General features: G+C 50.8%; 4 protein-coding genes across 7 annotated transcripts; 2 read left to right on the top strand and 2 right to left on the bottom strand.

Annotated features, from left to right (window-relative positions):
* The first annotated feature begins 1,738 nt into the window (after nt 1-1,738).
* LOC117892337 (putative transcription factor SOX-15) lies at nt 1,739-10,724 on the top strand. The gene is made up of 3 exons (XM_034798490.1): nt 1,739-1,954; nt 8,088-8,791; nt 8,898-10,724. The coding sequence occupies exons 1-3, from the start codon at nt 1,902-1,904 to the stop codon at nt 10,550-10,552; spliced, it is 2,412 nt and encodes an 803-aa protein (XP_034654381.1). The 5' UTR covers nt 1,739-1,901; the 3' UTR covers nt 10,553-10,724.
* Nucleotides 10,725-10,900: 176 nt separating this feature from the next.
* LOC117892338 (vesicular inhibitory amino acid transporter) lies at nt 10,901-13,361 on the top strand. Of its 2 annotated transcripts, XM_034798492.1 has the most exons (3): nt 10,902-11,075; nt 11,576-11,850; nt 11,924-13,361. In XM_034798492.1, the coding sequence occupies exons 2-3, from the start codon at nt 11,672-11,674 to the stop codon at nt 13,218-13,220; spliced, it is 1,476 nt and encodes a 491-aa protein (XP_034654383.1). In that variant the 5' UTR covers nt 10,902-11,075; nt 11,576-11,671; the 3' UTR covers nt 13,221-13,361. The 2 variants fall into 2 exon arrangements, with proteins under 2 accessions (XP_034654382.1, XP_034654383.1); XM_034798491.1 differs by having other exon boundaries at nt 10,901-11,850.
* Nucleotides 13,362-13,914: 553 nt separating this feature from the next.
* LOC117891249 (titin-like) lies at nt 13,915-23,024 on the bottom strand. Of its 3 annotated transcripts, XM_034796595.1 has the most exons (7): nt 22,488-23,024; nt 20,957-21,269; nt 19,999-20,347; nt 18,605-19,738; nt 17,909-18,430; nt 17,409-17,560; nt 13,915-17,063 (listed from the first exon to the last, which is right to left on the bottom strand). In XM_034796595.1, the coding sequence occupies exons 2-7, from the start codon at nt 21,035-21,037 to the stop codon at nt 14,079-14,081; spliced, it is 5,223 nt and encodes a 1,740-aa protein (XP_034652486.1). In that variant the 5' UTR covers nt 21,038-21,269; nt 22,488-23,024; the 3' UTR covers nt 13,915-14,078. The 3 variants fall into 3 exon arrangements, with proteins under 3 accessions (XP_034652486.1, XP_034652487.1, XP_034652488.1); XM_034796596.1 differs by lacking the exons at nt 17,909-18,430; nt 19,999-20,347; nt 20,957-21,269; nt 22,488-23,024 and having other exon boundaries at nt 17,409-17,756; nt 19,062-19,184; XM_034796597.1 differs by lacking the exons at nt 17,409-17,560; nt 17,909-18,430; nt 19,999-20,347; nt 20,957-21,269; nt 22,488-23,024 and having other exon boundaries at nt 19,062-19,185.
* LOC117892617 lies at nt 21,039-26,024 on the bottom strand. Its single transcript, XM_034798968.1, has 6 exons — nt 25,286-26,024; nt 24,426-25,024; nt 24,023-24,289; nt 23,908-23,956; nt 21,104-23,706; nt 21,039-21,047 (listed from the first exon to the last, which is right to left on the bottom strand). The coding sequence occupies exons 1-6, from the start codon at nt 26,022-26,024 to the stop codon at nt 21,039-21,041; spliced, it is 4,266 nt and encodes a 1,421-aa protein (XP_034654859.1).
* Nucleotides 26,025-26,238: the final 214 nt, after the last annotated feature.

Genomic DNA, 26,238 nt, shown 5'->3' with positions numbered 1-26,238 from the left:
ATGGAAATATCAAAGATATCTGCCATTCGGACCCCCTGGTTGGGCCATGTCTATATCCAACACCCTTTCCCCCAGATGTTCCGCACATTAAAATATTTGCATACGCTTCTATGGGTGTATAAGTGACAGCTCATGCTTATGTATATGTGTACACACACACACACACACACATGTATATATGGGGAGCGACATTGGAGTCTCCACCAATTGAAACAAACCAAATGCAAAGTCGACTCTCCCACAACAAATGGAACGGGAAACAGGTTTTCCACCTCAGAAAGTGAGACTCGGAGCCAAGACGCTAAATCTGGCTGGAGAGCGGGGATCCAAGTCAAAGAGAGAGAGAGAGAGAGCAGAAACGAACGAATATTAAATAAAGTTTGTTTCATTCGATTCAAAAGAACTTGCCGCTCTGGGAGCTCGACTTTGCCTGGCCACTGCCACTGCCACTTGCCTCTGACTTCGACTTTAGCTGAGACTCTAACTGCGACTCCCGACGCTGTCTCTGCCTCTGTGCCTCGTTCCGCTTTGCTGAGCAGCTGCCACTCTCTGGCCGCTCTGGCTCTGGGCCAAGACTGCGCGAAAGGTTTTGCTCGTGCGCTTTTAGCTTTTCGCTTTTTGGCCTTATGCATCGATACCGACAGAGGCAGAGACAGAGACAGAGGCAGAGGCAGAGACTGAGGTAGCGACCCAACATCCACATCCACATCCACATCGACATCACAGCGGGTTCACCTCTGAGAGAGCGTCGGGCAGTGGCAGAGTTTAGTTGGTTTGCGGTTCGTCATCAGCGTGGTTCATCAGCTAGGCGGCTCTCTAGCTTTAACTCTGTCTTGTCCCAAGCTCCGTTCCCATTGACATCGGCATCGCAATCGCCATCTCGGTCCACGTCCACGTCTCCGGTTATAATCATAAATATATCTACATACAGACTGGCCTTTCCCCTTGCCATCGCTGCGAGTATATAGGCCCAGTTCTGTTGTGGTGCTGTGCATTTTCCCAAGAGTGCGATTGTATCTGTGTGTTTTTCGGTTTCGGTTTCGGTTTGTGAAATGCTGAAGCCCTTGATTTTAAGCAACAGATACGCTCATTAGTCGCGTTCCCTACCAGAGGCCTACCAGGAGGTACCTCCGTGTGAGTCCCGAAAGTGTACCGATCCATTCGCGAGTGCACAGAGTGCGAAAGTGTCCAAGCCATTAGTCGATTGCAGCATTGCCAAATCCCAAAACGAAACCATGCATATGTGGGTTAGGGTCTAAACCAACAATAAAAAAAAAAACACAACCAAATCCGCCAGCGAAAAGACACAGAATTCACACAGACGGACAGACAGACGGATAGACCCTGGGACTGCCATCAGTGGCGACAACAACGTATGAGTAGATTTATGGTTGGAACTGTAACTGGGCAAAATGCTTGGCCCAGCCACTGCCATCGTGCCACCAGCGAACGTACAACCCACCGACGACTAAGGGAAAAAGCTAACGGAATAATGCAACATTAAGCAAAATGCTGCTGGCCCTGCAACAGCAAAGACCCCTACAACACCAACACTTGCAGCAAGAGCAAGAGCAAGAGAAACAACAACCTGCCACCGTCAACATCACCCACACCAACAACAACAGCAAAAATACTAACTCCAACAACAATTCCAACGTTTTCTACAACAACACGAAGATTTTCATCAACAACATAGACACCAACAACAACAACAGCTGCAACAAAAACCACAGCAACATCAGCAGGAACAACAACAACAATTGCAATAACAAGAACAACAACAACAGCAACTGCAACTTTTACAACAACAACAACATCACCGTCACCGTTACCACGAGCGCCGTAGTCACAACCGTCACCGTCGTCGTCGTCGTCGTCGCCGTTGCTGTTGCCGTATAAAAATGGAACCCTCATATGATCACGAACATCCACATCATCTGCTAACAAATTACAAGTAATATTTACATTTTTCCCATGCTAAAGTTTTTTTCTCGCTGTTTAATTATATCCAACCGAAGCGAAGATACATATCTTCAAGATAATAACCATAATGAAAAATGGAAAGAGTGCGCCAGTAGTGGTGAGGAAATTCTCTAGCTCTAGCCTCTCTCTCTCTCTCTCGGAGATCGGGCATATACATATGCATATACATATGTATCCGTCTATGTACACATAGCCCATGACTGGGGACTTTTTCAAGACTTGATCGCACACAGCCACACCACCAGATACAGAGACACTGAAAGCGGGCACGACAGCCAGAGGCCGACGGGGATTTCAAATGCTCAGAGCGGTACAAGGTATATGGCGGCTATATATAGGGCCTGAGAAGTTGCTTAGATTTTCCTTAGCGGGGCACCAGCACTTGCACTTGTGTCTGTATCCGCTTCTCGCTCCACTGTACGGGTTGTTCTCCACTCCTCTCCTCTCCACTCCACTCCTCTGCCCTACACTCCACCACGAATATGTAAATGGATGGACGAGAAGAATAACTTAAGAACGTCTTCGGACGGGGCTCGAAATTGGTCAAGTGGAAAGTAAACCAAGAGACCGAGCGACCGGGCGATGTCCGAACGCGGGTGGCGTTTCTCGGAGAGCGCCCTGGGAAAATGTGGGCACGCAGAGGAGGGCAAGCCCGAAAGAAGTTTGAATTTTTTCGGGCCAGAGGTCATGCGGCTTTGACCATTAAAAAGATTTAGCTCCGATCTACCCAGCTTGATAGCTACGCATGAGATTTTAATGGTAGTCTATATACTACAGCCATATATAGGATGTATATTCATAAAGTATCTGGCTGACTGATTCCGCGGCTTCCGACGGGAAACTCTCGGCTACAAATTGGCTGAAATTATGAATGGAAATGAAGCCATGAAATGAAATTAAGTACAGATGAAAACGATTTGATAAATACCCACAGAATTCGAAAGACATTTGGGAACGTCTAAGCGTTGATCTTGGGCGAAAGCTTGTCGCATATTTCATCACATTGTTGGAATCTTCCTGTTGGAATTGGCCACAAATCAATTCGGTTTCATGCGAAGCGCTGCCATTCAATTTGATCTGCTCGGGCAGTCACATAAATCAAGCCAAGGCATCGCGATCTAGCCCCAAACTCTGCTAACTCCAGACTCAATCTAAATCGTTTTCCACATACAAATCAAATCAAATGAAATAAAATCCAATGAGCCATAAACAAGCAGCTGTATATGTGGATTTCCCATCAAGTTTGGCAATTAATTAAGTTTTCATTGGGTCGCGGGCCTAGGGCCTTGGCTGTGCGGCGGAAATCTCTGTGCTTATTCGTTTCCAATTAAAATCGAAAATCCTATTTGTTGCCAATTATAGCACCAATAACCGGCAAGTAAGTATGGAAATTGTGTGACGTCTTTATTGAGACACACGCGGACATGCCTGATGCTGCCTCTCCTCTGGAGTTTCCCATTCGAGACAGGAACTAAAAGCAGTCACTGCCGTTAACGCCATTCCAAAAGGTTTTTCCTGGAATCTTTCTCTCACTTTTCGTGCCTGTAAATCAACTATCGATGAGTGAAATTGCTAATTAGAAGGGAGCTTTGGAAAGTTCTACGGAAATCTACGAACATCAAACATGTCTTATTGGTATATATTTTATGAGGCCTTAGTAGTAATACAAATCTTAAAGCAGCGTCGATAAATAAACACAATTTATGAACCCATAAACCTGCTTTCAAAGGAACCTCCTGCCAGCCACTACCAAAGCGCAAATGGAATGACCAAAGTACTGCCATTCGCCGACTATCTGTTATCGTTTTCAGCCAACTAATTAATTATAAACTCTTCAATTAGACATGTGAAGGTATTTTAAGTATGCCAAATGCAGTAAGATCCGGGATGGGAGTCGCCCAATTGCGAAAGGCTTTTGCTGTTCGCCACTAATTTTTCGGACTGCCTAAGTGCAGATCCTCCATGCAGCATGTGCAATTACTCTAGTTATTCGGATATGCATGAACATGTGGAATACACCTCCATTTGCAGGCCAACCAATTCATATAATTTAGGGCCGCTCAACCTGCGAGGGAGTCAGCCTCATTCAAGTGTGTGTGCGATTGGCTCTCTCCCTCTCTCCCCTGCGTGTGGGTGTGGGTGTGTTTGTGTGCGTGCTAAAATCCATTAAGTTTTTGTATCTTTTTTATGCTCTTAAAATCGCTTGTGTGAGAACTGGGTCTTCGCCGTTTCTTTGGCGGAGAGCCACGATGGATCGGTCGGTCGGTCGGTCGGGTCGGGTTGTGTCGGGCGAAGACAGCAGCAATAAACCTCATTAGCCGAACGAATCCGAAGAGTGATGATGATGATGATGATCGCTTGCTTCATTAGTTTAATTATGTGGCCATGGGGCCCGGCCCTTATGTGTATCCCATGCACATACATATGTGTGTACATATTTATGTATTTGCCTCCATTTTCACGGTGCGTACAAGATTCGATCCCATTCGTTGGCACAGCACAGCACAGGTAGCGAGTGTGGCGCGTACCTTTTGCGCTTCATTAAAGCTAAGATGGCGGCTCCTCGTGCCCGGATGCTGCTGAGGCTGTTTATGCTTATTGGTTGGTCAGCAGCATCTACATACAAACACACACACTGTTTGTACACTCATGCATATGTATGTATGCGTAAATGGCCGATCGACCGACCGACAACTCATCGCTGGGACCCAGGGACGGGGCCTGGCAACTGCGTCGTTAAGTTATTCAAGTACATCACACCTGGGCCACAGCCGCCGTTGCAGCCTCAACTGGAACTGGAACTGGCTGAAACCAGTCTTGGCCTCTGCTGCTTGGCCTCTCTTCTGTGAGCCACAGAAATCTGTTGCCTGTTGGCTGTTGGGAACAAATGTATTCGGTCCGGGGCGCCTGCATCTGCAGCAGCAGCAGCCAGCAGGCAGCAGGCAGCCAATAGACTGCAAATGGAGCAAATGGAGAGCCAAGGCAGATGCCTCTGGCCACACCCACCTCTGCCTCTGAATGTGGCCGAAAACCAAAATGGCTTTTATTACCTTGTCGTACCGCTTACAAAGCGGCCAATGCGATCGCTGGCGAGGCGCCAAATGATTTGCCAAAAACTACCACAGCTCCAGGATAAGAGTTTCCAAGGGGAAAGGGTTGGATATATGAAGAGACTGTATATAGATGGTGCTAATTGTAGCTGGAATTACATTCTTGAGTTTCTTTTATGCAAATAATGGATGATGAATAGCCAGAGAGAGAGAGAGAGTGAACACCTGCTACGAATGTGTAATAATAATCTGTAATAAAATGGAGAGCCAACCACTCTGCAAGTCAAATGATCTCATGATCGTGTAGATTATTCGAGGTGCTATGAATATCCACAGCTGAGAGAATATCTTGTGTCCGCTTCCCTTTTCCCATCCAAATTATGTAGAGAGAAGAGCGGAGACAAATCTGTCCGATTGTTGTCAAGACCACCATTAAGCATTCCCTCGGGTCGCAGGACTAGACAAAGGTAGTGACAGCTCTTACCTCGCAGTCCTCGCTGTCTTAATTACTGTCCCATTTGCTGCACATGCCGGGATGTCAATCGGAGAATAGTTTTCTAAAATTAGCCAGGAATATGGAAAATAAATAGATTAAGCCGAATGCTGCCCTTACTGGCAATTGTCTTGCCAGCCAATGATCTGGTATTTGTATCTGTATTCATATCCCATGATCAGGGGCAGGGGGATTGGGGCGTCTGGGAAGGGAGGGGAAAGGCTGTCTTGAGCAGCGTCACATGAATCACAATATGCTAAAGCGCCTGACACTCTCCAGATCAATGCGGCTTCGGGCCTGCAGCATGGCTCCTGAATGGAGTGGAGCTGCGAGGCTTGTTAAAGGGAGGAGTTGCCTACTTATGTGGCAGCCAGGCAGCCAGGCAGCCCCTTCCTCTGGCAGCAGCCACCAGAGAAGTTGCTCTTGTCGTAAACAAAACGTTCCAAAGTCCCCAACTCGGCGGCGGACATCGAGTACTTGGACAACGGACAGGGGATTGTGGACAGGGGACACTGGACGATGGACGATGGACAACGGACAGTGGACAGTGGACAGGGGCAGCGACAGACAGCAGTGCTGGGACAGAGCGGCTGGCCGCAATGTGGAATATGTGGCATTTTGCAAAGATGTTGACATTTTGCGCGCATAAAAATGCCAACTTACCGGCCACTGTATGTGTCCTATTTTAAAATCAGGGCCATGGCTAAGCAGTCTTCCAGCAGCAGGCTTGTGGCATGGGGCATGGGGCAGAGCTGAGGCTTAAGCTGCAGCTTAGCCGCATCTGCAGGAGCTTCGTGGATCGTGAGCGCGCTTAGGATAAAGCCAGACTCCGACACAGACTCAGAAACAGAACCGAAACCGAAACGAAACCAAACGAAACGAAACGAAGCCGACCAGACACAGTCGACAGTTTTGGACAGGTTGGACAGCGGGCCGACAGTCGGACAGTCGGGTGGACAAACAGACGAATGGACGTACGGTGGGGCTCGGACGGTATAATTTTGTGTGGTGCCTGCGCCCCTTTAGAGCGGTGGAACGGTGGATCGGCAGATCGGCGTATCGGCGTATCGGCGGCGGCGAAGTATTTAGCGGCCGCAGCAGCCGCGGCAGCCGCGGCAGCCGCAACCGAATATCAAAAACGTAACGACGTCACCGAAAACCCTCAATAAATTATCGAGACTTCATCCCGTGGCTGGACTCGGAGTGGAGTGGAGTCGAAGCGAGTCGAGTCGGGGGTCTGGTATGGAGGGCACGGGTGGGGTACAGACTTGCCCAACTAAAAATTTGCAACTTTGTCGGCATTGTCAACGAGCTGTGCTCCGGCTGCTGCTGCTCCTGCTGCTGCTGCATCGAAGAAAGTCCACGGAACTAGAGCGCCTAGTTGTGCCAGAGACAGAGTCGCGAGTCGAGAGTCGAAAGCCAAGAGTCGAGGGCTAACAATTAGGCCCAGAGGTTGTAGGTAGGCAAAAGAGGCAGCAGCCTGGGCTCTGGGCTCTGAGACTACCGCTTTGGGGCACACAATAGACCAAAAGTGTAGTGGGCAGCAATAAATTCAAACGGTAACAAATCGAGGAAGCAAGAAAAGGGAACGGAACGGAACGCATACTGAAACCGAAACAGATCCCAAAGGAGCGAAAGGGAGATCGGGCATCGGGCATCGAGAGAATCGAGATCGGGAGCTTTGGCAATATTTAAACTTGTCTTCGGATCTGCTCTCCATGCTTCGCGCTCTGCCTGAATTCTTGGAAGGCGAATTACTTTGAAATGTGTCGATATGTCGCAAGTTTTAAAAGTTATGCATAAAGGTCCAAGAACCTGGTCCAGACCAAAGGGCCACAGCCAAAGCAGCAGCCACAGCCACAGCCACAGTCTCATTCCCAGTCGCAGTTTCAGCTTCTGCTGCTGGCCCATGGAGCTGTGCTGCAGCTTCTTTGCTTACTCCGACTCGACTCGGTGGCTTGTTGGAGTCGGTGCGGCCTCCTTTGATAATACAATAGCTGCACGCGCCCAATTTACATTTATGTCCGCTGACATTAAGGAGCGCACCGCAGTACCGCAGCACCGCAGCATCGCGGCAAGGGATCCATGCAGAGCCCGAGTCCCAGTCCCAGTTCCAGTTTCAGTTCTGTTTCTGTGTGTGTTTGTGTGGTGTCTCTTTGGTGTCTGATAAATGCAAAAAGTTCCACAGACCTTCCTCCCTGATCCCTTCTCCCTGTGCGTAGCAGCAACGCGAAAATTGTCATCGCATTTAGCAGCCGTTTTAAATATCATTATAGGGAGCGACATTGCGACGGCTGTACGTAATTTCCTGCAGTAGCCCCCGGGGACATTGATTAACAATGATCATGAATGCGATACACAGAGTGCGGTTGCGCCTTGTTAGAAGCAGCAACGATAACTCCATCATGTGCGTAATCTGAATTGACTGCGTGCTGCGTGATTGGTTTTGATATTTGTAGGGACTTGGTAGAGAATTCATTATGGCCGCTTTAGAGATCAGTTCTATTAGTCTCCACCAATCTTTGACCTTCCCAAGTCTCCCTTTCCCAACTTATTTGCAGCTCGAAAAAGTATCCACACATCTCGCGTACTCCCGAGTACAGCCACTCGACGGGCAGCGATTATCCGGAGCATGGAGGCTACTTGACCACAGATGGCCGATTGATGCACGATGGTTCGGCCGGCGAGTCGGGCCTTTATCATGTGCGCCAGGGCAGTGAACACTCCTCGCCCAGTCTGCACTCCCCAGCCATACAGAGCGCCGGCTACGAGAATGAGCACTCGATGAACGAGGCGGTGCACTCGGTGCACAGCCACTCCCCGATGCCCATGGTCTCGAGTGGGTATGTGGGCGGAGGAGGAGGCAGTGCGTCCGGGTCGCTCATTAGCAGCAACATACCGCTGCTGGGTGGCGGCGGCTGCTCCTCCTCGGTGCTGAACAAGTTTCTGTCACATTCGCACCCGGGCATGGTGAGTGGCGGCTCCATGGAGGAGTGCGCCTCCCATTCGCCCATCGAGACGGCCTCCATGTGGAGCTACGACTACAAGGGCGACCTGTGTGCCCCCAATTGCGGCTACCTGGAGCGGCACAAGCCCATGGCCGCCGACCTCAAGTACAGGCCTGGCGCAACCCAGTCAAAAAGTGCCAAAGAGTCGCGCATCCGCCGGCCAATGAACGCGTTCATGGTGTGGGCCAAGATCGAGCGCAAGAAGCTGGCCGACGAGAATCCCGACCTCCATAACGCGGACCTCAGCAAGATGTTGGGTGAGTGTGAAGTCCCTCCCCATACCTGTCCCTTAGCTCTTCTAGGAAGCGCCAGCTATGAGGAATCTGTTGTAATCTCTTCTTTTCTCTCCTCTGCTCGTTGCAGGCAAGAAGTGGCGCTCGTTGACGCCGCAGGACCGCAGGCCGTATGTTGAGGAGGCTGAGCGCCTGCGTGTGATCCACATGACGGAGCATCCAAACTACAAGTACAGGCCGAGGCGCCGCAAGCAGTCGAAGCTGCGCTCCATGCAGCCGGGCGGCAAGGATCAGGCGGAGAACTCACCTGCCGTCGGGGCAGGAGCAGGCAAGGCCACACCGAAGCTGTCCACGCCGCCGCTGTCCACGGCCACCGCCTCCTCCAGCTACACCACGCCCACCGACGACAGCAGATGCTCCTCCACGCCCCAGAATCCCAACCAGAACCAGAACCAGTACGAGCAGCCGCTAAAGCCCACGTATTCGCCGAGCTCCGTGGACTGCTACAGCAATGCGGACAGCACCGAGCAGATCGAATCGCTGGCCACCAATTGCCCACCCGCCCTGCTGTCTGAGTCCTCGCCCACGGGTGGCGGTGGTGGTGGCAGCTACGACAGCTCCCTGCTGCTCAAGAAGCTAACGAAGCCGGTGACCAGTCGGGCGGCCAAGGCGCGACAGGACAAGCTCTCCAAGGCGGAGGACAAGAGCAAGGCACAGGCGCAGGCGCAGGCACAGCAGGGACTGTATGCCGCCTCCTATCCGCTGGCACCCACATCGGTGGCGGTGGTGGCCGCCCGGGGCATGTACGTGACGTGCAACAATCGCGGCCTGCTCGACCACGGGCACTCCGTGAAAGGCACCTTCTATCCGCCAGTGTCTGCCTCGGAGGACGAGGGCGGCACGATGCGCGGCAGCGTTGGCAGTGTGCTGCAGCAGCACTGCAACTTGGGCACGTCCACGGCGACGTCGTCCGCCTCCTCTGTGCCCGTGTCCGTGTCCGCCAGCGAGATGAGCGGCTACACGGTGTCCATGGCGGACAACTGCAGCAGCCTGCTGGGCGCCAATGAATATCTATCCAATCATCATCCCCACTCGAATCCCAGCGCCAATGCCTACGGCATGCAGTACGAGGACTTTCTGCGCTATCAGAGCAACGATCTGGACTACAGCGCCGCCGAGCAGCACAAGGACAATGCCTCGGACGGCTCCGCCTCCCAGAAGTGCCTCAAGTACCCGGACACGAACCAGAACTACGACGACTACGAGGCGGAGGCCTACAACAATGCCATGCTGCTGTCGGCACCCGGATCCGGCGGAGCGAGCTATTACACCCAGCTTCCATACGCTCCCACCGGACTGGCCGCCTTTCCGCTGCAGCTGGCAGTGCCCTTCCAGCAGACGGCATCCGTGCCGTATGGAGCGCAGCCCATGCAGAGCAGCTACCTGCACTACGGCAACTATGGGGGATACGAGGGCATGGCCCAGACACTGACACATCCGCAGCAGCAGCAGCAACAGCAACAGCAACAGCAGCAGCAGCAGGCCACGCATCAGACACCGCCAGCGCCTTCTGTGTCAGCGCCGCCTGCCCAGACAGTGACCTCGAATCCGGCAGCCATGCAACAGCATCCGCATCCGCATCCGCATCATCATCACTTTGGACCCGGACCAGGGGGCATGGTGGGTGTGGGAGTCGGGGAGATGCTCTTCGAGCAGCAGCAGCGGAAGGACGACGAGATTAGCAACATTCTGGCCGGAGTGCGTAAAACCTGCTACAGCAATTGATTCAGCAGCGGCATCAGCAGGGTGTGTGTATGTAATTTTTGATAACTAGAGATTAGTGAGTGGTTTAGGTTGTCCCCGACCCCTTTTGCGCTTCCTTTTCCCCAACTCCCTTATAGATTATAATTCAATCCACATAAAATGTACAATTTCTAGAAGTTTTATAAAACAAAAGATGAATAAAGTGCAGTCGAAGTAATCGAATCGAAACGAATCGCATTTGCATATCGATATCAATGTGGTGGAACGCATCTTTGGGGTCCACATTTAGGTGTGTGGAACGTGTCTGGACCATATGACAGCCACCCGATATATACTGCGAAATGGAGTCTGCGCAGTGGGCGCCAGCCATCATCTTTAGATTGGAGTGTACAATTTTCTTTTCTCATTCACTGGCCAAACGATTTCTCACGTTACATAAAATTTAAATTAAAACTTTCACACGGATTTCCGCACTAGTTTTCGGCCTTTTCAGTTGGATTTGGACGCCATCAGTGGGTCGCACCAGGATCTAGATTGAGATTGAGTGAGCAGGATGTGCAAGTATCTGAAAATTGCATACGCACCATACGCCTGAGCGCCAAGTAGTCGAAATCGAAATCAATCAATCATCCACGCAAAATCTGAGACAAAATTCAGCTTTATTTCTAGATTGTGGTTGTTCCGTAGTGTAATTCCAATTTGTGACCCATTGCGGAGGAGCTGGAACTCACTCGGCACTCCGATTGCAGCATCATTTGTATCGCAGGCATTACTCAGGCATAGGCAAAATCGATAAGCCTCAGGTCGAGCGCCTGTCTGCTTGACACCACCGCGGCCGCCGCCATCTGTCTCCACCCACCAACCATCCCTCCACTCCACTCCACTCCACTCCACCGCAGTCCACTCCACAACCACCATCAGTGCTCTGTGTAAGCTCGTAGCCCATCGCCAGCATCCACCATGTCATTCATAGCCAAATTGAAAGCCACGCCATTGCCACCGCTGAAGAATATACTGAATGTGGCCGTGCAAACGGCTCGACAGCAAATTCCAGTGCGCAAGGAGTACGAGCAGCCGCCAGGCAGCAGCCAACAGAGGCCCCACCAGCCACCGCACCAGAACTTTGCCAACGGCCAGGCTATGGACACGGGCATGGACGGTGGCGACCAGAACACGGAGATGAGCTCGAATCCGTTCCGGAATACGGGCACCTGGTCGAATGAGGGTGATGGCGAGGGCGAGGGCGACTACAAGAACGAGTACCAGAGCACAACCTTCAACGAGTACGATGGAAGATACCAGCAGACGGACGGCTTCAGGTGCGTACCCAACAAATAAGTTTCCCTTCCCGCAGCAGCCGTGCTCAATCCCACTCCTCCGATTGCTTTGCAGGCAGGGCAGCATCGCCTCAGAGGGCAGCTCGTTCGTCTGCGAGGGAGAAGGTGGCGGCGGCTGCAAGATCGATGAGTACCAGGCGGCATGGAACGTGACCAATGCCATCCAGGGCATGTTTATTGTGTCGCTGCCCTTCGCCGTGCTCCACGGCGGCTACTGGGCCATCATTGCCATGGTGGGCATTGCACACATCTGCTGCTACACGGGAAAGGTGCTGGTGCAGTGCCTCTACGAGCCGGACCCCACCACCGGTCAGATGGTGCGAGTGCGCGACAGTTACGTGGCCATTGCCAAGGTATGTTTCGGGCCCAAACTGGGCGCCAGGGCCGTCAGCATCGCCCAGCTGATTGAGCTCCTGATGACGTGCATCCTCTATGTGGTGGTCTGCGGTGACCTGCTGGCGGGCACCTATCCAACGGGCTCATTCGACTCGCGATCTTGGATGCTGTTTGTGGGCATCTTCCTACTGCCGATGGGCTTCCTCAAGTCCCTGAAAATGGTCTCGACCCTGTCCTTTTGGTGCACCATGTCCCACATTGTGATCAACGCGGTGATCCTCGGCTACTGCCTGCTGCAAATCGGCGACTGGGGCTGGTCCAAGGTGCGCTTCAGCATCGACATGGAGAACTTCCCCATCTCGCTGGGCGTCATTGTCTTCTCCTACACCTCTCAGATTTTCCTGCCCACACTCGAGGGCAACATGACGGACCGCTCCAAGTTCAACTGGATGCTCGACTGGTCGCATATTGCGGCGGCTGTGTTCAAGGCAGGGTTTGGGTACATCTGCTTTCTGACCTTCCAGAACGATACGCAGCAGGTGATTACCAACAACCTGCACTCGCAGGGCTTCAAGGGCATGGTGAACTTCTTCCTGGTCATCAAGGCCATCCTCAGCTACCCCTTGCCCTACTACGCCGCCTGCGAGCTGCTCGAGCGGAACTTCTTCCGCGGTCCGCCCAAGACCAAATTCCCAACCATCTGGAATCTTGACGGAGAGTTAAAGGTCTGGGGCCTGGGCTTCCGTGTGGCCATCATTGTGTCAACCATCCTGATGGCCATTTTTATACCCCACTTCTCCATACTGATGGGCTTCATCGGCAGCTTCACGGGCACCATGCTCAGCTTCATCTGGCCCTGCTATTTCCACATCAAGATCAAGGGTCACCTGCTCGACCAGAAGGAACTAGCCAAAGACTACCTCATCATTGCCCTGGGCGTGCTCTTCGGCGTCATAGGAATCTATGACTCGGGTAATGCCATGATAAATGCATTCGAGATCGGTCTTCCATTTTAAGATTTCCAATTTAAGTCATCCACCAATCGAAGTAGATCCGAAGCTATTGGTCCCCTCGCGGGCATGGCATGTCTTCCAGGTGCTTCCAAGCATCATCTGGCTGTGCCCAAAGGGGTTCCAAAATGCTCGATCTGTTCATCATCCAAAAAACACTCGAAACGAAAACAATAATATTAGTCTATAAGAAACGAAACGAAACTAAATGAAATGAAACGCAAGTCTTCCAAAAAACAAGCGAACAAAATGTCTTCCAAACATGAATAATAATGATAAAGTTTAGGATAAGTGAAGCTATACATATACACATACATATATATATATATATATATATACATATATATAATTATATATATACATATACTGCATCGCCCAGTATATATATATATACATATATATAATTATATATATACATATACTTGAAGGAAAAGAGAAAATATTTATTGTATTAACGCGCATTACGAATTATAGAGAAATTGAAAAATTTAAACTGCATAAACCATTACACAGATACGGATCTAAATGTATGTATATGTTGATAGATAGAAACAATCCATTGTGCAGATTTTTTTGTAACGTTTAAATATACAGTTATACCTATACATACCATACTAGTACTTGAAACGACACTAGCATCTTTGAAACTCTCAATAAAGACATCATCTCTCCAGTTGATCCAAAACGAATTGAAGCACTCTTTGATTTGTTCGAAAAATGATATTTATTTGTTAATCTGGATTCTCGGATATAAAAGGTACGATACAAATATTGTCATGGAAACTTATACGTTAATATGGTAGGTAAATGGATGTGTTAGTGCTACACAGATATGTGTGTCATTTAATTGTCGGTTAATGTCGGTTAGTTTGAGGTCTTGAAGAACTTGTGTTCTTGAGTACTCCTGGTATGTTGGAATGCACCTTTCTTAATATTATGCACCGCACAGGTGGTGGTCGGGGCGGTGATGTACTCGCTCTTGTACTGACTCGATCCCGTGCACTTTGTGTCGCTGCCGAGACTGATGGAAGACTGGTTGCCCCGCCGGGTGACCACACGCTCAGTGTGTCCGCCGTGGGCACTGTAGGAGGGAAAATCGATGCCGCCGCTGGAGCTGGAGACATGATGGTGGCGCCTGCCATGGCCTCCCACATGGGTGTGAGATTGGGAGGGAAAATCGATGCCACCACCCAACACTTGGGTGCGAGTGATTGTTGATCTGCTGTCGGTGGCAGTGCCAGTGCCAGTACCTCCTCCGGATATGATCCTTGACATGGAAGAAGAGTTCTTTGAGTTGCTCTCCCTGTTCTCCTTGTGGACACTGTTGCTGCGGCGCTCACTGGAGTAGCTGGTGTTCAGGTCCGATTCCCGGTTCTGCCTGTGGATGCTGCTGTAGCTCTGTCGATCGCTGCCATGGGCTGGTGTGCTGGAGGGCTGCTCGTGCAGATTCAGAATACTTTTCCGCATCATTTTGCCGTTTGAAGTTAGGCTACTGCCATTGGCCGCAGCCGAGTCTGTGGCGACGTTCTTGCGATGGAAGATCGTGTTCGAGACATCAGCCTCTGAGGAGAACTCGCTCTTGCGGTGATGAAAGTGCTTGGAGGAGCTCGTATGGGATGTAGAGCTGCCGGTGACAATGTTGTTGCTGCTGGAGGTCCTGCCGCCCGAGACGACTCGCGATGTTGAATCATCAGTCACGTTTTGGCCACCGGATACTACTCGGGCCGACGAGTCTCCAGTTATATTTGTGGAAACGTTTCTGCCAGTCGACAAGCGAGTGGATGAATCTCCAATGATGTTGCTCGAGACGTTCCTTCCGGACACCAAGCGGGAGGATGAATCCCCAGTTATGTTACTGGAGACGTTCCTTCCGGACACCACGCGGGTGGATGAATCTCCAATAATGTTGCTGGAGACGTTCCTTCCGGAGACTACCCTCGAAGTAGAGTCCTCGGTCATGTTGCTGGTGATTGTTTTTCCAGAGATCACTCGAGTTGTGGAGTCCCCTGTTATGTTCGAGTTCGAGACGGTTCTTCCGGACACTACACGCTGGGAGCCGGTGTCTCCAGTGATGTCGCTGGTGATCTGGCCGCCACGATTCGTAGTGCTCGATTGGATGGACCTGCTGGAGACATCCGATCCTCGGATCTGCTCAGTGTTCACTGCAGTGTTCTCGACCACATTGTGGCTACGCTGCATCGAGGTGGTTTCCTTGTGGACGTTCTGGGTGTTCTCGATATTCGTCGTCGTGGTGTTCTTGGCCACGTTCTCGATCACATTTATCCTAGCTGGGCGCTTCACGTACTCGGTTTCGGGCTCCTTCTTGTGACCTCCTATCACAGTGGTCACCTTCGTGGTGGACACTACAATGAGACCGTCCACTGGGTTCTGGCTGTTGGAGTCCACCTGCTTGACGGCATCCTTGCCGGAAACATAGTTCATCTGGTTGGTGGTCTTGCGGATGGCGGTGTCGGTTCCCAGGCTGATAGAGGAGCTGTTGTGCTGATACTTTTGTGTCCGCTGAACCTTCTCTACCGTGGTCTTGTTGGTGTCCTTTTTATTATAGTCATCCCTTCGGGTCACTGTCATGGAACCTTCCAGCTTGAGGTTATCCACCGGTCGCTTGGGTGTCTCTCGCTTTGTGGTTTCTATCGTGGTGCTATCGGTCTCCGTCCTATCGCTTCTTCTGTAGAATTCTCCCTCCGGCTTCAGGTTGTCCTTTGGCTTCTTTTGGACAGGTCGCTCGGCCGGGCGGAATGGTTTCTTATCGGGTGTAAAGAACTCTCCTTCGACCTTTAGGTTGTCGCACGGCTTTACCTGCTCGGGCCTCTTCACACTCTGATACACGTCCTTCTGTGTGAAGGTCATTTCTCCTTCGGTCTTTAGGTTATCCTTCCTGATTACTGTCGTCACCCTATCCGCCGGCCTGAACGATTCTTTCTCTGGCATATGCATCTTGCCCTCTGGCTTCAGGTTGTCCACATATCTCTTCTGCTCTGGTCGGGAGGCAGGCTCGTATTTCGGCTTTTCAGGGGTGTACATAGCCCCTTCCGGCTTCAGGTTATCCTTGGGTCTGACCGCTTCGGGGCGCTCCCCGTTTGTAACTGCTGGCTTCTCTGGTACGTAGAACTTACCCGTGGTCTTCAGATTATCCTCCGGCCTAACCGGAGAGGGTCTAACCACGTGCTGGTATTCAGTTTTCTCAGTGAAAGTCATTTCTCCCTCGGAGCGGAGATTATCCTTGTGAACCACTCTAGTAACCTTATCGGCGGGCTTGTATTTCTCCTTTTCTGGCATTATCATCTCTCCCTCTGGTCTCAAATTATCATGCGGCTTCTTTTGTTTGGGTCTTTCGGCAGGTTGGAAGTCGGGTTTGTCGGGTGCGTAAAACTCTCCCTCCACCTTCAAGTTATCCTTCTGCCGCACAACGGTAACCCGCTCGCCTGGTTGATACTTCGGTTTGTCTGGGCTGAAGAACTCTCCTTCCGGCTTCAAGTTATCTAAGGGTCTTACTTGCTCCGGTCGCACGACATACTGATATTCCTTCTTCTCAACGAAACTCATTTCACCCTCTGTTCGCAAGTTGTCCTTCTGGATTATCTTCACCGTTCTGTCACTCGGTTTGTAAACCTGTTTCTCAGGCTTCGTGAACTCTCCTTCGGGCTTTAGATTGTCCACGGGTTTCTTCTGGACTGGCCTTTCAGCGGGTCTGAATCCTGGTTTCTCCGGAGTATAGAACTCTCCCTCAGGTCGGAGATTGTCTTCAGGTCTGACTTGCGTAGGACGTTCTCCAGGTGTATATTTCTGCTTTTCGGGACTGTAGAAATCTCCCTCTGGCTTCAGGTTATCCTCAGGCCTCTTTTGGACAGGCCTCTCAGCGGGTCTGAATCCAGGTCTATCCGGAGCATAGAACTCTCCCTCTGGTCGGAGATTGTCTTCAGGTCTGACTTGGGATGGTCGTTCTGGCCTGTACTTCGGTTTCTCCGGACTGTAGAAATCTCCCTCGGGTTTTAGATTATCCTCAGGTTTCTTTTGGACAGGCCTCTCAGCGGGTCTAAATCCAGGTTTATCCGGAGCATAGAACTCTCCCTCTGGTCGGAGATTGTCTTCAGGTCTGACTTGGGATGGACGTTCTCCTGGCCTGTACTTCTGTTTTTCGGGACTGTAGAAATCTCCCTCGGGTTTCAGGTTATCCGTGGGTCTGACTTGATCAGGACGCACCACGTATTGATACTCCTGCTTCTCCACGAACGTCATTTCACCTTCGCTACGTAGGTTGTCCTTACGAATGATCCTTTCATTCTTATCAGCAGGTTTGTAAACCTGTTTCTCAGGCTTCGTGAACTCTCCTTCGGGCTTTAGATTGTCCACGGGTTTCTTCTGGACAGGCCTCTCAGCGGGTCTGAATCCTGGTTTCTCCGGAGTATAGAACTCTCCCTCAGGACGAAGATTGTCCTCAGGTCTGACTTGCGTAGGACGCTCTCCAGGTGTATACTTCTGCTTTTCGGGACTGTAGAAATCTCCCTCGGGTTTCAGATTATCCTCAGGCCTCTTTTGGACAGGCCTCTCAGCGGGTCTGAATCCAGGTTTCTCCGGAGCATAGAACTCTCCCTCAGGACGAAGATTGTCTTCAGGTCTGACTTGCGTAGGACGCTCTCCAGGTGTATACTTCTGCTTTTCGGGACTGTAGAAATCTCCCTCGGGTTTCAGGTTATCCGTGGGTCTGACTTGATCAGGACGCACCACGTATTGATACTCCTGCTTCTCCACGAACGTCATTTCACCTTCGCTACGTAGGTTGTCCTTACGAATGATCCTTTCATTCTTATCAGCAGGTTTGTAAACCCGTTTCTGAGGCTTCGTGAACTCTCCTTCGGGCTTTAGATTGTCCACGGGTTTTTTCTGGACTGGCCTCTCAGCGGGTCTGAATCCTGGTTTCTCCGGAGTATAGAACTCTCCCTCTGGTCGGAGATTGTCTTCAGGTCTGACTTGAGTAGGACGCTCTCCAGGTGTATACTTCTGCTTTTCGGGACTGTAGAAATCTCCCTCGGGTTTCAGGTTATCCGTGGGTCTGACTTGATCAGGACGCACCACGTATTGATACTCCTGCTTCTCCACGAACGTCATTTCACCTTCGCTACGTAGGTTGTCCTTACGAATGATCCTTTCATTCTTATCAGCAGGTTTGTAAACCTGTTTCTCAGGCTTCGTGAACTCTCCTTCGGGCTTTAGATTGTCCACGGGTTTCTTCTGGACTGGCCTCTCAGCGGGTCTGAATCCAGGTTTCTCCGGAGCATAGAACTCTCCCTCAGGACGAAGATTGTCCTCAGGTCTGACTTGCGTAGGACGCTCTCCAGGTGTATACTTCTGCTTTTCGGGACTGTAGAAATCTCCCTCGGGTTTCAGGTTATCCGTGGGTCTGACTGGATCCGGACGCACCACGTATTGATACTCCTGCTTCTCCACGAACGTCATTTCACCTTCGCTACGTAGGTTGTCCTTACGAATGATCCTTTCATTCTTATCAGCAGGTTTGTAAACCTGTTTCTGAGGCTTCGTGAACTCTCCTTCGGGCTTTAGATTGTCCACGGGTTTCTTCTGGACAGGCCTCTCAGCGGGTCTGAATCCTGGTTTCTCTGGAGTATAGAACTCTCCCTCAGGACGAAGATTGTCTTCAGGTCTAACTTGGGTAGGACGTTCTCCTGGCCTGTATATAGTTTTCTCAGGACTGTAGAAGTCACCCTCAGGGCGAAGATTGTCTTCAGGTCTGACTTGCGTAGGACGTTCTCCAGGCGTATACTTCTGCTTTTCGGGACTGTAGAATTCTCCCTCGGGTTTCAGGTTATCCGTGGGTCTGACTTGATCAGGACGCACCACGTATTGATACTCCTGCTTCTCCACGAACGTCATTTCACCTTCGCTACGTAGGTTGTCCTTACGAATGATCCTTTCACTCTTATCAGCAGGTTTGTAAACCTGTTTCTCAGGCTTCGTGAACTCTCCTTCGGGCTTTAGATTGTCCACGGGTTTCTTCTGGACTGGCCTTTCAGCGGGTCTGAATCCTGGTTTCTCCGGAGTATAGAACTCTCCCTCAGGTCGGAGATTGTCTTCAGGTCTGACTTGAGTAGGACGTTCTCCAGGTGTATACTTCTGCTTTTCGGGACTGTAGAAATCTCCCTCGGGTTTCAGATTATCCTCAGGCCTCTTTTGGACAGGCCTCTCAGCGGGTCTGAATCCAGGTTTCTCCGGAGCATAGAACTCTCCCTCAGGACGAAGATTGTCTTCAGGTCTGACTTGCGTAGGACGCTCTCCAGGTGTATACTTCTGCTTTTCGGGACTGTAGAAATCTCCCTCGGGTTTCAGGTTATCCGTGGGTCTGACTTGATCAGGAGGCACCACGTATTGATACTCCTGCTTCTCCACGAACGTCATTTCACCTTCGCTACGTAGGTTGTCCTTACGAATGATCCTTTCATTCTTATCAGCAGGTTTGTAAACCTGTTTCTCAGGCTTCGTGAACTCTCCTTCGGGCTTTAGATTGTCCCGGGTTTTTTCTGGACTGGCCTCTCAGCGGGTCTGAATCCTGGTTTCTCCGGAGTATAGAACTCTCCCTCAGGTCGGAGATTGTCTTGAGGTCTAACTTGGTTAGGACGTTCTCCTGGTCTGTATATAGTTTTCTCAGGACTGTAGAAGTCACCCTCAGGGCGAAGATTGTCTTCAGGTCTGACTTGCGTAGGACGTTCTCCAGGCGTATACTTCTGCTTTTCGGGACTGTAGAATTCTCCCTCGGGTTTCAGGTTATCCGTGGGTCTGACTTGATCAGGACGCACCACGTATTGATACTCCTGCTTCTCCACGAACGTCATTTCACCTTCGCTACGTAGGTTGTCCTTACGAATGATCCTTTCATTCTTATCAGCAGGTTTGTAAACCTGTTTCTCAGGCTTCGTGAACTCTCCTTCGGGCTTTAGATTGTCCACGGGTTTCTTCTGGACTGGCCTCTCAGCGGGTCTGAATCCTGGTTTCTCCGGAGTATAGAACTCTCCCTCAGGTCGGAGATTGTCTTCAGGTCTGACTTGTGTAGGACGTTCTCCAGGTGTATACTTCTGCTTTTCGGGACTGTAGAAATCTCCCTCGGGTTTCAGATTATCCTCAGGCCTCTTTTGGACAGGCCTCTCAGCGGGTCTGAATCCAGGTTTCTCCGGAGCATAGAACTCTCCCTCAGGACGAAGATTGTCTTCAGGTCTGACTTGCGTAGGACGCTCTCCAGGTGTATACTTCTGCTTTTCGGGACTGTAGAAATCTCCCTCGGGTTTCAGGTTATCCGTGGGTCTGACTTGATCAGGACGCACCACGTATTGATACTCCTGCTTCTCCACGAACGTCATTTCACCTTCGCTACGTAGGTTGTCCTTACGAATGATCCTTTCATTCTTATCAGCAGGTTTGTAAACCTGTTTCTCAGGCTTCGTGAACTCTCCTTCGGGCTTTAGATTGTCCACGGGTTTTTTCTGGACTGGCCTCTCAGCGGGTCTGAATCCTGGTTTCTCCGGAGTATAGAACTCTCCCTCAGGTCGGAGATTGTCTTCAGGTCTAACTTGGGTAGGACGTTCTCCTGGCCTGTATATAGTTTTCTCAGGACTGTAGAAGTCACCCTCAGGGCGAAGATTGTCTTCAGGTCTGACTTGCGTAGGACGTTCTCCAGGCGTATACTTCTGCTTTTCGGGACTGTAGAATTCTCCCTCGGGTTTCAGGTTATCCGTGGGTCTGACTTGATCAGGACGCACCACGTATTGATACTCCTGCTTCTCCACGAACGTCATTTCACCTTCGCTACGTAGGTTGTCCTTACGAATGATCCTTTCATTCTTATCAGCAGGTTTGTAAACCTGTTTCTCAGGCTTCGTGAACTCTCCTTCGGGCTTTAGATTGTCCACGGGTTTCTTCTGGACTGGCCTCTCAGCGGGTCTGAATCCTGGTTTCTCCGGAGTATAGAACTCTCCCTCAGGTCGGAGATTGTCTTCAGGTCTAACTTGGGTAGGACGTTCTCCTGGCCTGTATATAGTTTTCTCAGGACTGTAGAAGTCACCCTCAGGGCGAAGATTGTCTTCAGGTCTGACTTGTGTAGGACGTTCTCCAGGCGTATACTTCTGCTTTTCGGGACTGTAGAAATCTCCCTCGGGTTTTAGATTATCCTCAGGCCTCTTTTGGACAGGCCTCTCAGCGGGTCTGAATCCTGGTTTATCCGGAGTATAGAACTCTCCCTCAGGTCGGAGATTGTCCTCAGGTCTGACTTGCGTAGGACGTTCTCCAGGTGTATACTTCTGCTTTTCGGGACTGTAGAAATCTCCCTCGGGTTTCAGATTATCCTCAGGCCTCTTTTGGACAGGCCTCTCAGCGGGTCTGAATCCAGGTTTCTCCGGAGCATAGAACTCTCCCTCAGGACGAAGATTGTCTTCAGGTCTGACTTGCGTAGGACGTTCTCCAGGTGTATACTTCTGCTTTTCGGGACCATAGAAATCTCCCTCGGGTTTCAGATTATCCTCAGGCCTCTTTTGGACAGGCCTCTCAGCGGGTCTGAATCCAGGTTTCTCCGGAGCATAGAACTCTCCCTCAGGACGAAGATTGTCTTCAGGTCTGACTTGAGTAGGACGCTCTCCAGGCGTATACTTCTGCTTTTCGGGACTGTAGAAATCTCCCTCGGGTTTCAGATTATCCTCAGGCTTCTTTTGGACAGGCCTCTCAGCGGGTCTAAATCCTGGTTTCTCCGGAGCATAGAACTCTCCCTCAGGACGAAGATTGTCTTCAGGTCTAACTTGGGTAGGACGTTCTCCTGGCCTGTATTTAGTTTTCTCGGGACTGTAGAAATCTCCTTCAGGTCGAAGATTGTCTTCAGGTCTAACTTGCGTTGGACGTTCTCCAGGTGTATACTTCTGCTTTTCGGGACTGTAGAAATCTCCCTCGGGTTTCAGATTATCCTCAGGCCTCTTTTGGACAGGCCTCTCAGCGGGTCTGAATCCAGGTTTCTCCGGAGCATAGAACTCTCCCTCAGGTCGGAGATTGTCCTCAGGTCTGACTTGCGTAGGACGTTCTCCAGGTGTATACTTCTGCTTTTCGGGACTGTAGAAATCTCCCTCGGGTTTCAGATTATCCTCAGGCCTCTTTTGGACAGGCCTCTCAGCGGGTCTGAATCCTGGTTTATCCGGAGTATAGAACTCTCCCTCAGGTCGGAGATTGTCCTCAGGTCTGACTTGCGTAGGACGTTCTCCAGGCGTATACTTCTGCTTTTCGGGACTGTAGAAATCCCCCTCGGGTTTCAGATTATCCTCAGGTTTCTTTTGGACAGGCCTCTCAGCGGGTCTAAATCCTGGTTTCTCCGGAGCATAGAACTCTCCCTCAGGACGAAGATTGTCTTCAGGTCTTACTTGGGCAGGACGTTCTCCTGGCCTGTATTTAGTTTTCTCGGGACTGTAGAAATCTCCTTCAGGTCGAAGATTGTCTTCAGGTCTAACTTGCGTTGGACGTTCTCCAGGCGTATATTTCTGCTTTTCGGGACTGTAGAAATCTCCCTCTGGCTTCAGGTTATCCTCAGGCTTCTTCTGGACTGGTCTTTCAGCGGGTCTGAATCCTGGTTTATCCGGAGTATAGAACTCTCCCTCTGGTCGGAGATTGTCTTCAGGTCGCACTTGGGATGGACGCTCACTGGGCTTGTATCCTTGTCTTTCTGGAGTGTAGAAGTCGCCTTCGGGCTTTAGATTGTCTTCATGCCTAATTTGAGTGGGACGATCGCCTGGTCTATACTTCGGTTTCTCAGGACTGTAGAATTCACCCTCTGGTTTGAGGTTATCAGTGGGCCTTACTTGACCTGGTCGGACCACATATTGGTACTCCTCTTTCTCCACAAAGGTCATTTCCCCTTCAGTGCGCAGGTTGTCGCTCCGGATAATTTTCTCAGGCCTTTCTCCTGGGCGATAGGCGGGTTTTTCCGGTGCAAGGAATTCACCTTCAGGCTTAAGGTTATCCACGGGCTTCTTTTGGGTGGGCCGATCGGCTGGTGTAAAGCCCGGCTTGTCGGGTGTATAGAACTCGCCTTCAGGCCGCAAGTTGTCCTTGTGTCGAACTTGTGTTGGGCGATCTCCAGGCTGATATTTTGGCTTTTCTGGGCTGTAGAACTCACCCTCGGGCTTAAGGTTGTCCGTGGGCTTTACATACCCAGGACGGACGGTGTATTGATACTCCTCCCTCTCGTTGAAGGTCATTTCTCCCTCTGTCCGCAGATTGTCTGTGTGTACAATTTTCTCACGCCTCTCGCCGGGCTTGTATGGCTCTTTCGTGGGCACTGTGAAGTCTCCTTCTGGCTTTAAGTTGTCTTCTGGCTTCTTTATGACTACGTAGTCCACTAATATGTCTTCGTTTGGCTTGGGAATGTTTCCATTGTCTCTCTTCGACCAGGTATTTGTACGTACTCTTGTGTATGCTTCGTCGAGGGTATCTGTTGGGAAGACAACCGATTAATATACAAGAATCTTCGTATTATATGATTATACTTGCCATCAGTTTCAATTATTGTGTTTTCTGTGGATTTCGTTGTGCTGGTTGAGCAGTGATGTCGTCTGAAATGAGAATAATTATATTTATGAGAAGTCCTCGATGTGTGAACTATGCAATTCTTACCCGCATGTGCAGATCTCACAGATGCAACGCTCGCTATGCGTCGTAGTTTTGTTCTTGACGACTCCACGCTGGAGGAAAGAAGGCCAAAAATGTATGGGAATTTTTCCTGAGGTACTATCGCCTAATCTACTTACGTTTCTTGAATCGTCTAAGCGTTTCTTATCTGTGCGCACGTAATCGATTTCATCATAAATATTCTCGGTAATATTTTTGTGTTTCGATGTTTCATTCAGATTCAGTGTTATATTCTCATTGTTCTCCGAAATCGAGGTGTTCTTCTCAATCTCCACAAACTCATCCACGTAGATGGTCTTCTTGGGCGTCTCTACAATCTTCTCAATGACATCCGTGTGCACCTTCTCGTCCAGAACACGCCAGTCGTTGATGCTCGCATCGAATATCTAATGGGAAAACAAGTTCAACATATGAACAAATATCCAAAAGGGAAACACACCCATGGGTGGGAATGGCGCGGAGCTTGGGCGTGGAATGACTGGTGTGGCGCCCCGTCACGCACAATCTATATGTATGACTTACCTTTGTTACCTCCGTGGTAGTTGTTATGTTTGCCACATCGGTATTATCTTTCTCGATTTCACGAGCAATGTCATTGGGCACGAAAGCTTTGCTATCTGTGAACGACTTCTCGTCGACGACCGTCCACTTGCCGAGCTTCGTGTCGTACACCTTCGTGGTGTATGTTGTGGTGGTTGTGTTGATGACATCATCGACTATTTCGGGATAGCCCCGGTCATTGGTGCTGTCCACAGTCCGTTCGTCCACTACGCGCCACCTATTGTTGCGCCTGTCGTATATCTTCTTCTTGTACGTCACCTTGCAGCTCCCGTCCGACTCCTTGCTGACGTACCGCTCGAAGGTCGGCTTGCTGGTGTTGCCACCAGGCAAAGTGGTGGTGCCATCGCTAAACTCTGTCCAGGTCTTGGTCTTCACGTCGTACACCTCCTTCTTGGATGACGAACTGGACTGCTTTGTGCTGCTCAAGCTGCTGCGTGTGGTGCTCTCGCTGACCTCTTTGTTGGACGTCAATGACGTGGCCCTGTTATGGTCCACAGCTGTTGTGGCTGCGCTTCCCGACAATAGTTCCAGTTTATCGTTCTGCGTGGTGGATGACGTCGCTTTTGTTGTGGTCGCGGTAGACGGCGCGGCAACCGGTTCGGGGCAACTTGACGACGTCACCGATGTGTCGTGCCCATCAGCTGTTCCGCTGACGGGTGGCAGCTTTGGCACGCTCTGAGATTCGCTGAAGCTTTTGCTGCTGCTGCTGCTGCTTTTGATGTTGGTGTTGGTATTGGTATTGATGTTGGTATTGATGTTTGTGTTGGTGCTACTGCTCGTGTCAAAGCCAACCTGTTTCCTCGCGCCGGATGATGTCATACCGGTAGCCGCTGCGTCGGCTCTCTCGCTTGCAATGAGCGTTTCATTGGCGCTCCGAGTGGAGCTGGAACTGGTTGTGGAGGCGAAGTAAGTGGAGCTGCTGCTCGCTTGCTGTTGCTGCTGCTGGCTGGAAGACGAGGACGTGTACATCTTGGAGAGGCTGCCGCCGCTGGCCGACATGGCGAGCGTGGGCGTTGTGATCTCCACCACCTCGATGGGAACGGAGAACACAGGCTCCTTCTTCTCACTCTCCAGCAGATCGATCGAGGCGATGATCTTCTCGTTGGAGTAATCCCTGGAGATCTTGGCGGTGCTGCTGCTGCTGCTGCTATACTGCTCCGACTGAGACTGGGATTTTGACTGCAACTTGGACTGAGATTGCTCTGTGTATGAGGATTGGGAGCTGGACATGGCAGCCTTGCTCTTGCTGCTGCTGCTATAGCTCCTGACGCCAGCCGCTGGCATGGAAATTGGATGAATGGTTGCAGTGCTGGCCACTGCTCCAGGAGTGGCGGCTGAGGTGCTCGCCACTGGCTCTCCATACGACACGGACTCGTGCTCCATCGAGGTGGAGCTGCTCTTGGTGGTGAGTGTCGCGGTGGCGTCGGGTCCCAGTTGTTTGGTGAGCTTCGTGGCCGAAGCCGACGACGATGTGGTTGTGGTCGATGTGGCTGGCGGCTGCTGCTGCGGCTGCTGCTGCTTCTGCGACACTTGTTTCTTTTTACTGCTTTTTGATACCATTTTGACACAGATGAGGTAATCACTGACTGAGACTGTCGTTGCACCTGGTTGGTTTTTGGGCCTTTTTTGGGGTAGGGGTTCGTTTGGTAATCACAATTATTGCTGCTCTTGGCCCTGGCAGGGGTTATTAGTAATATTTCGCGGTTTAGATCGTTTTGTTTCGTTGCTTCGTTGTTTCGTTGTGGATGTTGTGGGTATCTGGACTGGTATGTCA

The sequence above is a fragment of the Drosophila subobscura genome, chromosome E (genome assembly GCF_008121235.1).
Source record: "Drosophila subobscura isolate 14011-0131.10 chromosome E, UCBerk_Dsub_1.0, whole genome shotgun sequence".
Classification (NCBI taxonomy): domain Eukaryota; kingdom Metazoa; phylum Arthropoda; class Insecta; order Diptera; family Drosophilidae; genus Drosophila; species Drosophila subobscura.
The sequence above is the reverse complement of the archived record's forward strand: the minus strand, read 5'-3'. Positions and strand labels throughout refer to the sequence as shown.

Excerpts from the sequence above, each read along its gene's own strand:
- LOC117892337 (XM_034798490.1), top strand. The coding sequence starts at position 1,902 with ATGGAACCCTCATATGATCACGAACATCCACATCATCTGCTAACAAAT. Across the intron at positions 1,955-8,087 it reads CATCTGCTAACAAATTACAA|CTCGAAAAAGTATCCACACA; the intron begins GTAATATTTACA and ends ACTTATTTGCAG. Across the intron at positions 8,792-8,897 it reads GGACCTCAGCAAGATGTTGG|GCAAGAAGTGGCGCTCGTTG; the intron begins GTGAGTGTGAAG and ends TGCTCGTTGCAG.
- LOC117892338 (XM_034798491.1), top strand. The coding sequence starts at position 11,492 with ATGTCATTCATAGCCAAATTGAAAGCCACGCCATTGCCACCGCTGAAG. Across the intron at positions 11,851-11,923 it reads CAGCAGACGGACGGCTTCAG|GCAGGGCAGCATCGCCTCAG; the intron begins GTGCGTACCCAA and ends ATTGCTTTGCAG.
- LOC117891249 (XM_034796595.1), bottom strand. The coding sequence starts at position 21,037 with ATGACGTTCGTGGAGAAGCAGGAGTATCAATACGTGGTGCGTCCTGAT. Across the intron at positions 20,348-20,956 it reads CGGATAACCTGAAACCCGAG|GGAGATTTCTACAGTCCCGA; the intron begins GGAGAATTCTAC and ends CTGAAACCCGAG. Across the intron at positions 17,561-17,908 it reads TAACCTGAAACCCGAGGGAG|AGTTCACGAAGCCTGAGAAA; the intron begins ATTTCTACAGTC and ends AGCCCGAAGGAG.
- LOC117892617 (XM_034798968.1), bottom strand. The coding sequence starts at position 26,024 with ATGGTATCAAAAAGCAGTAAAAAGAAACAAGTGTCGCAGAAGCAGCAG. Across the intron at positions 25,025-25,285 it reads AGCCGACGCAGCGGCTACCG|CGACGTCATCCACCACGCAG; the intron begins GTATGACATCAT and ends CCACAACAAAAG. Across the intron at positions 23,957-24,022 it reads GCTTAGACGATTCAAGAAAC|CGTGGAGTCGTCAAGAACAA; the intron begins GTAAGTAGATTA and ends TCTTTCCTCCAG.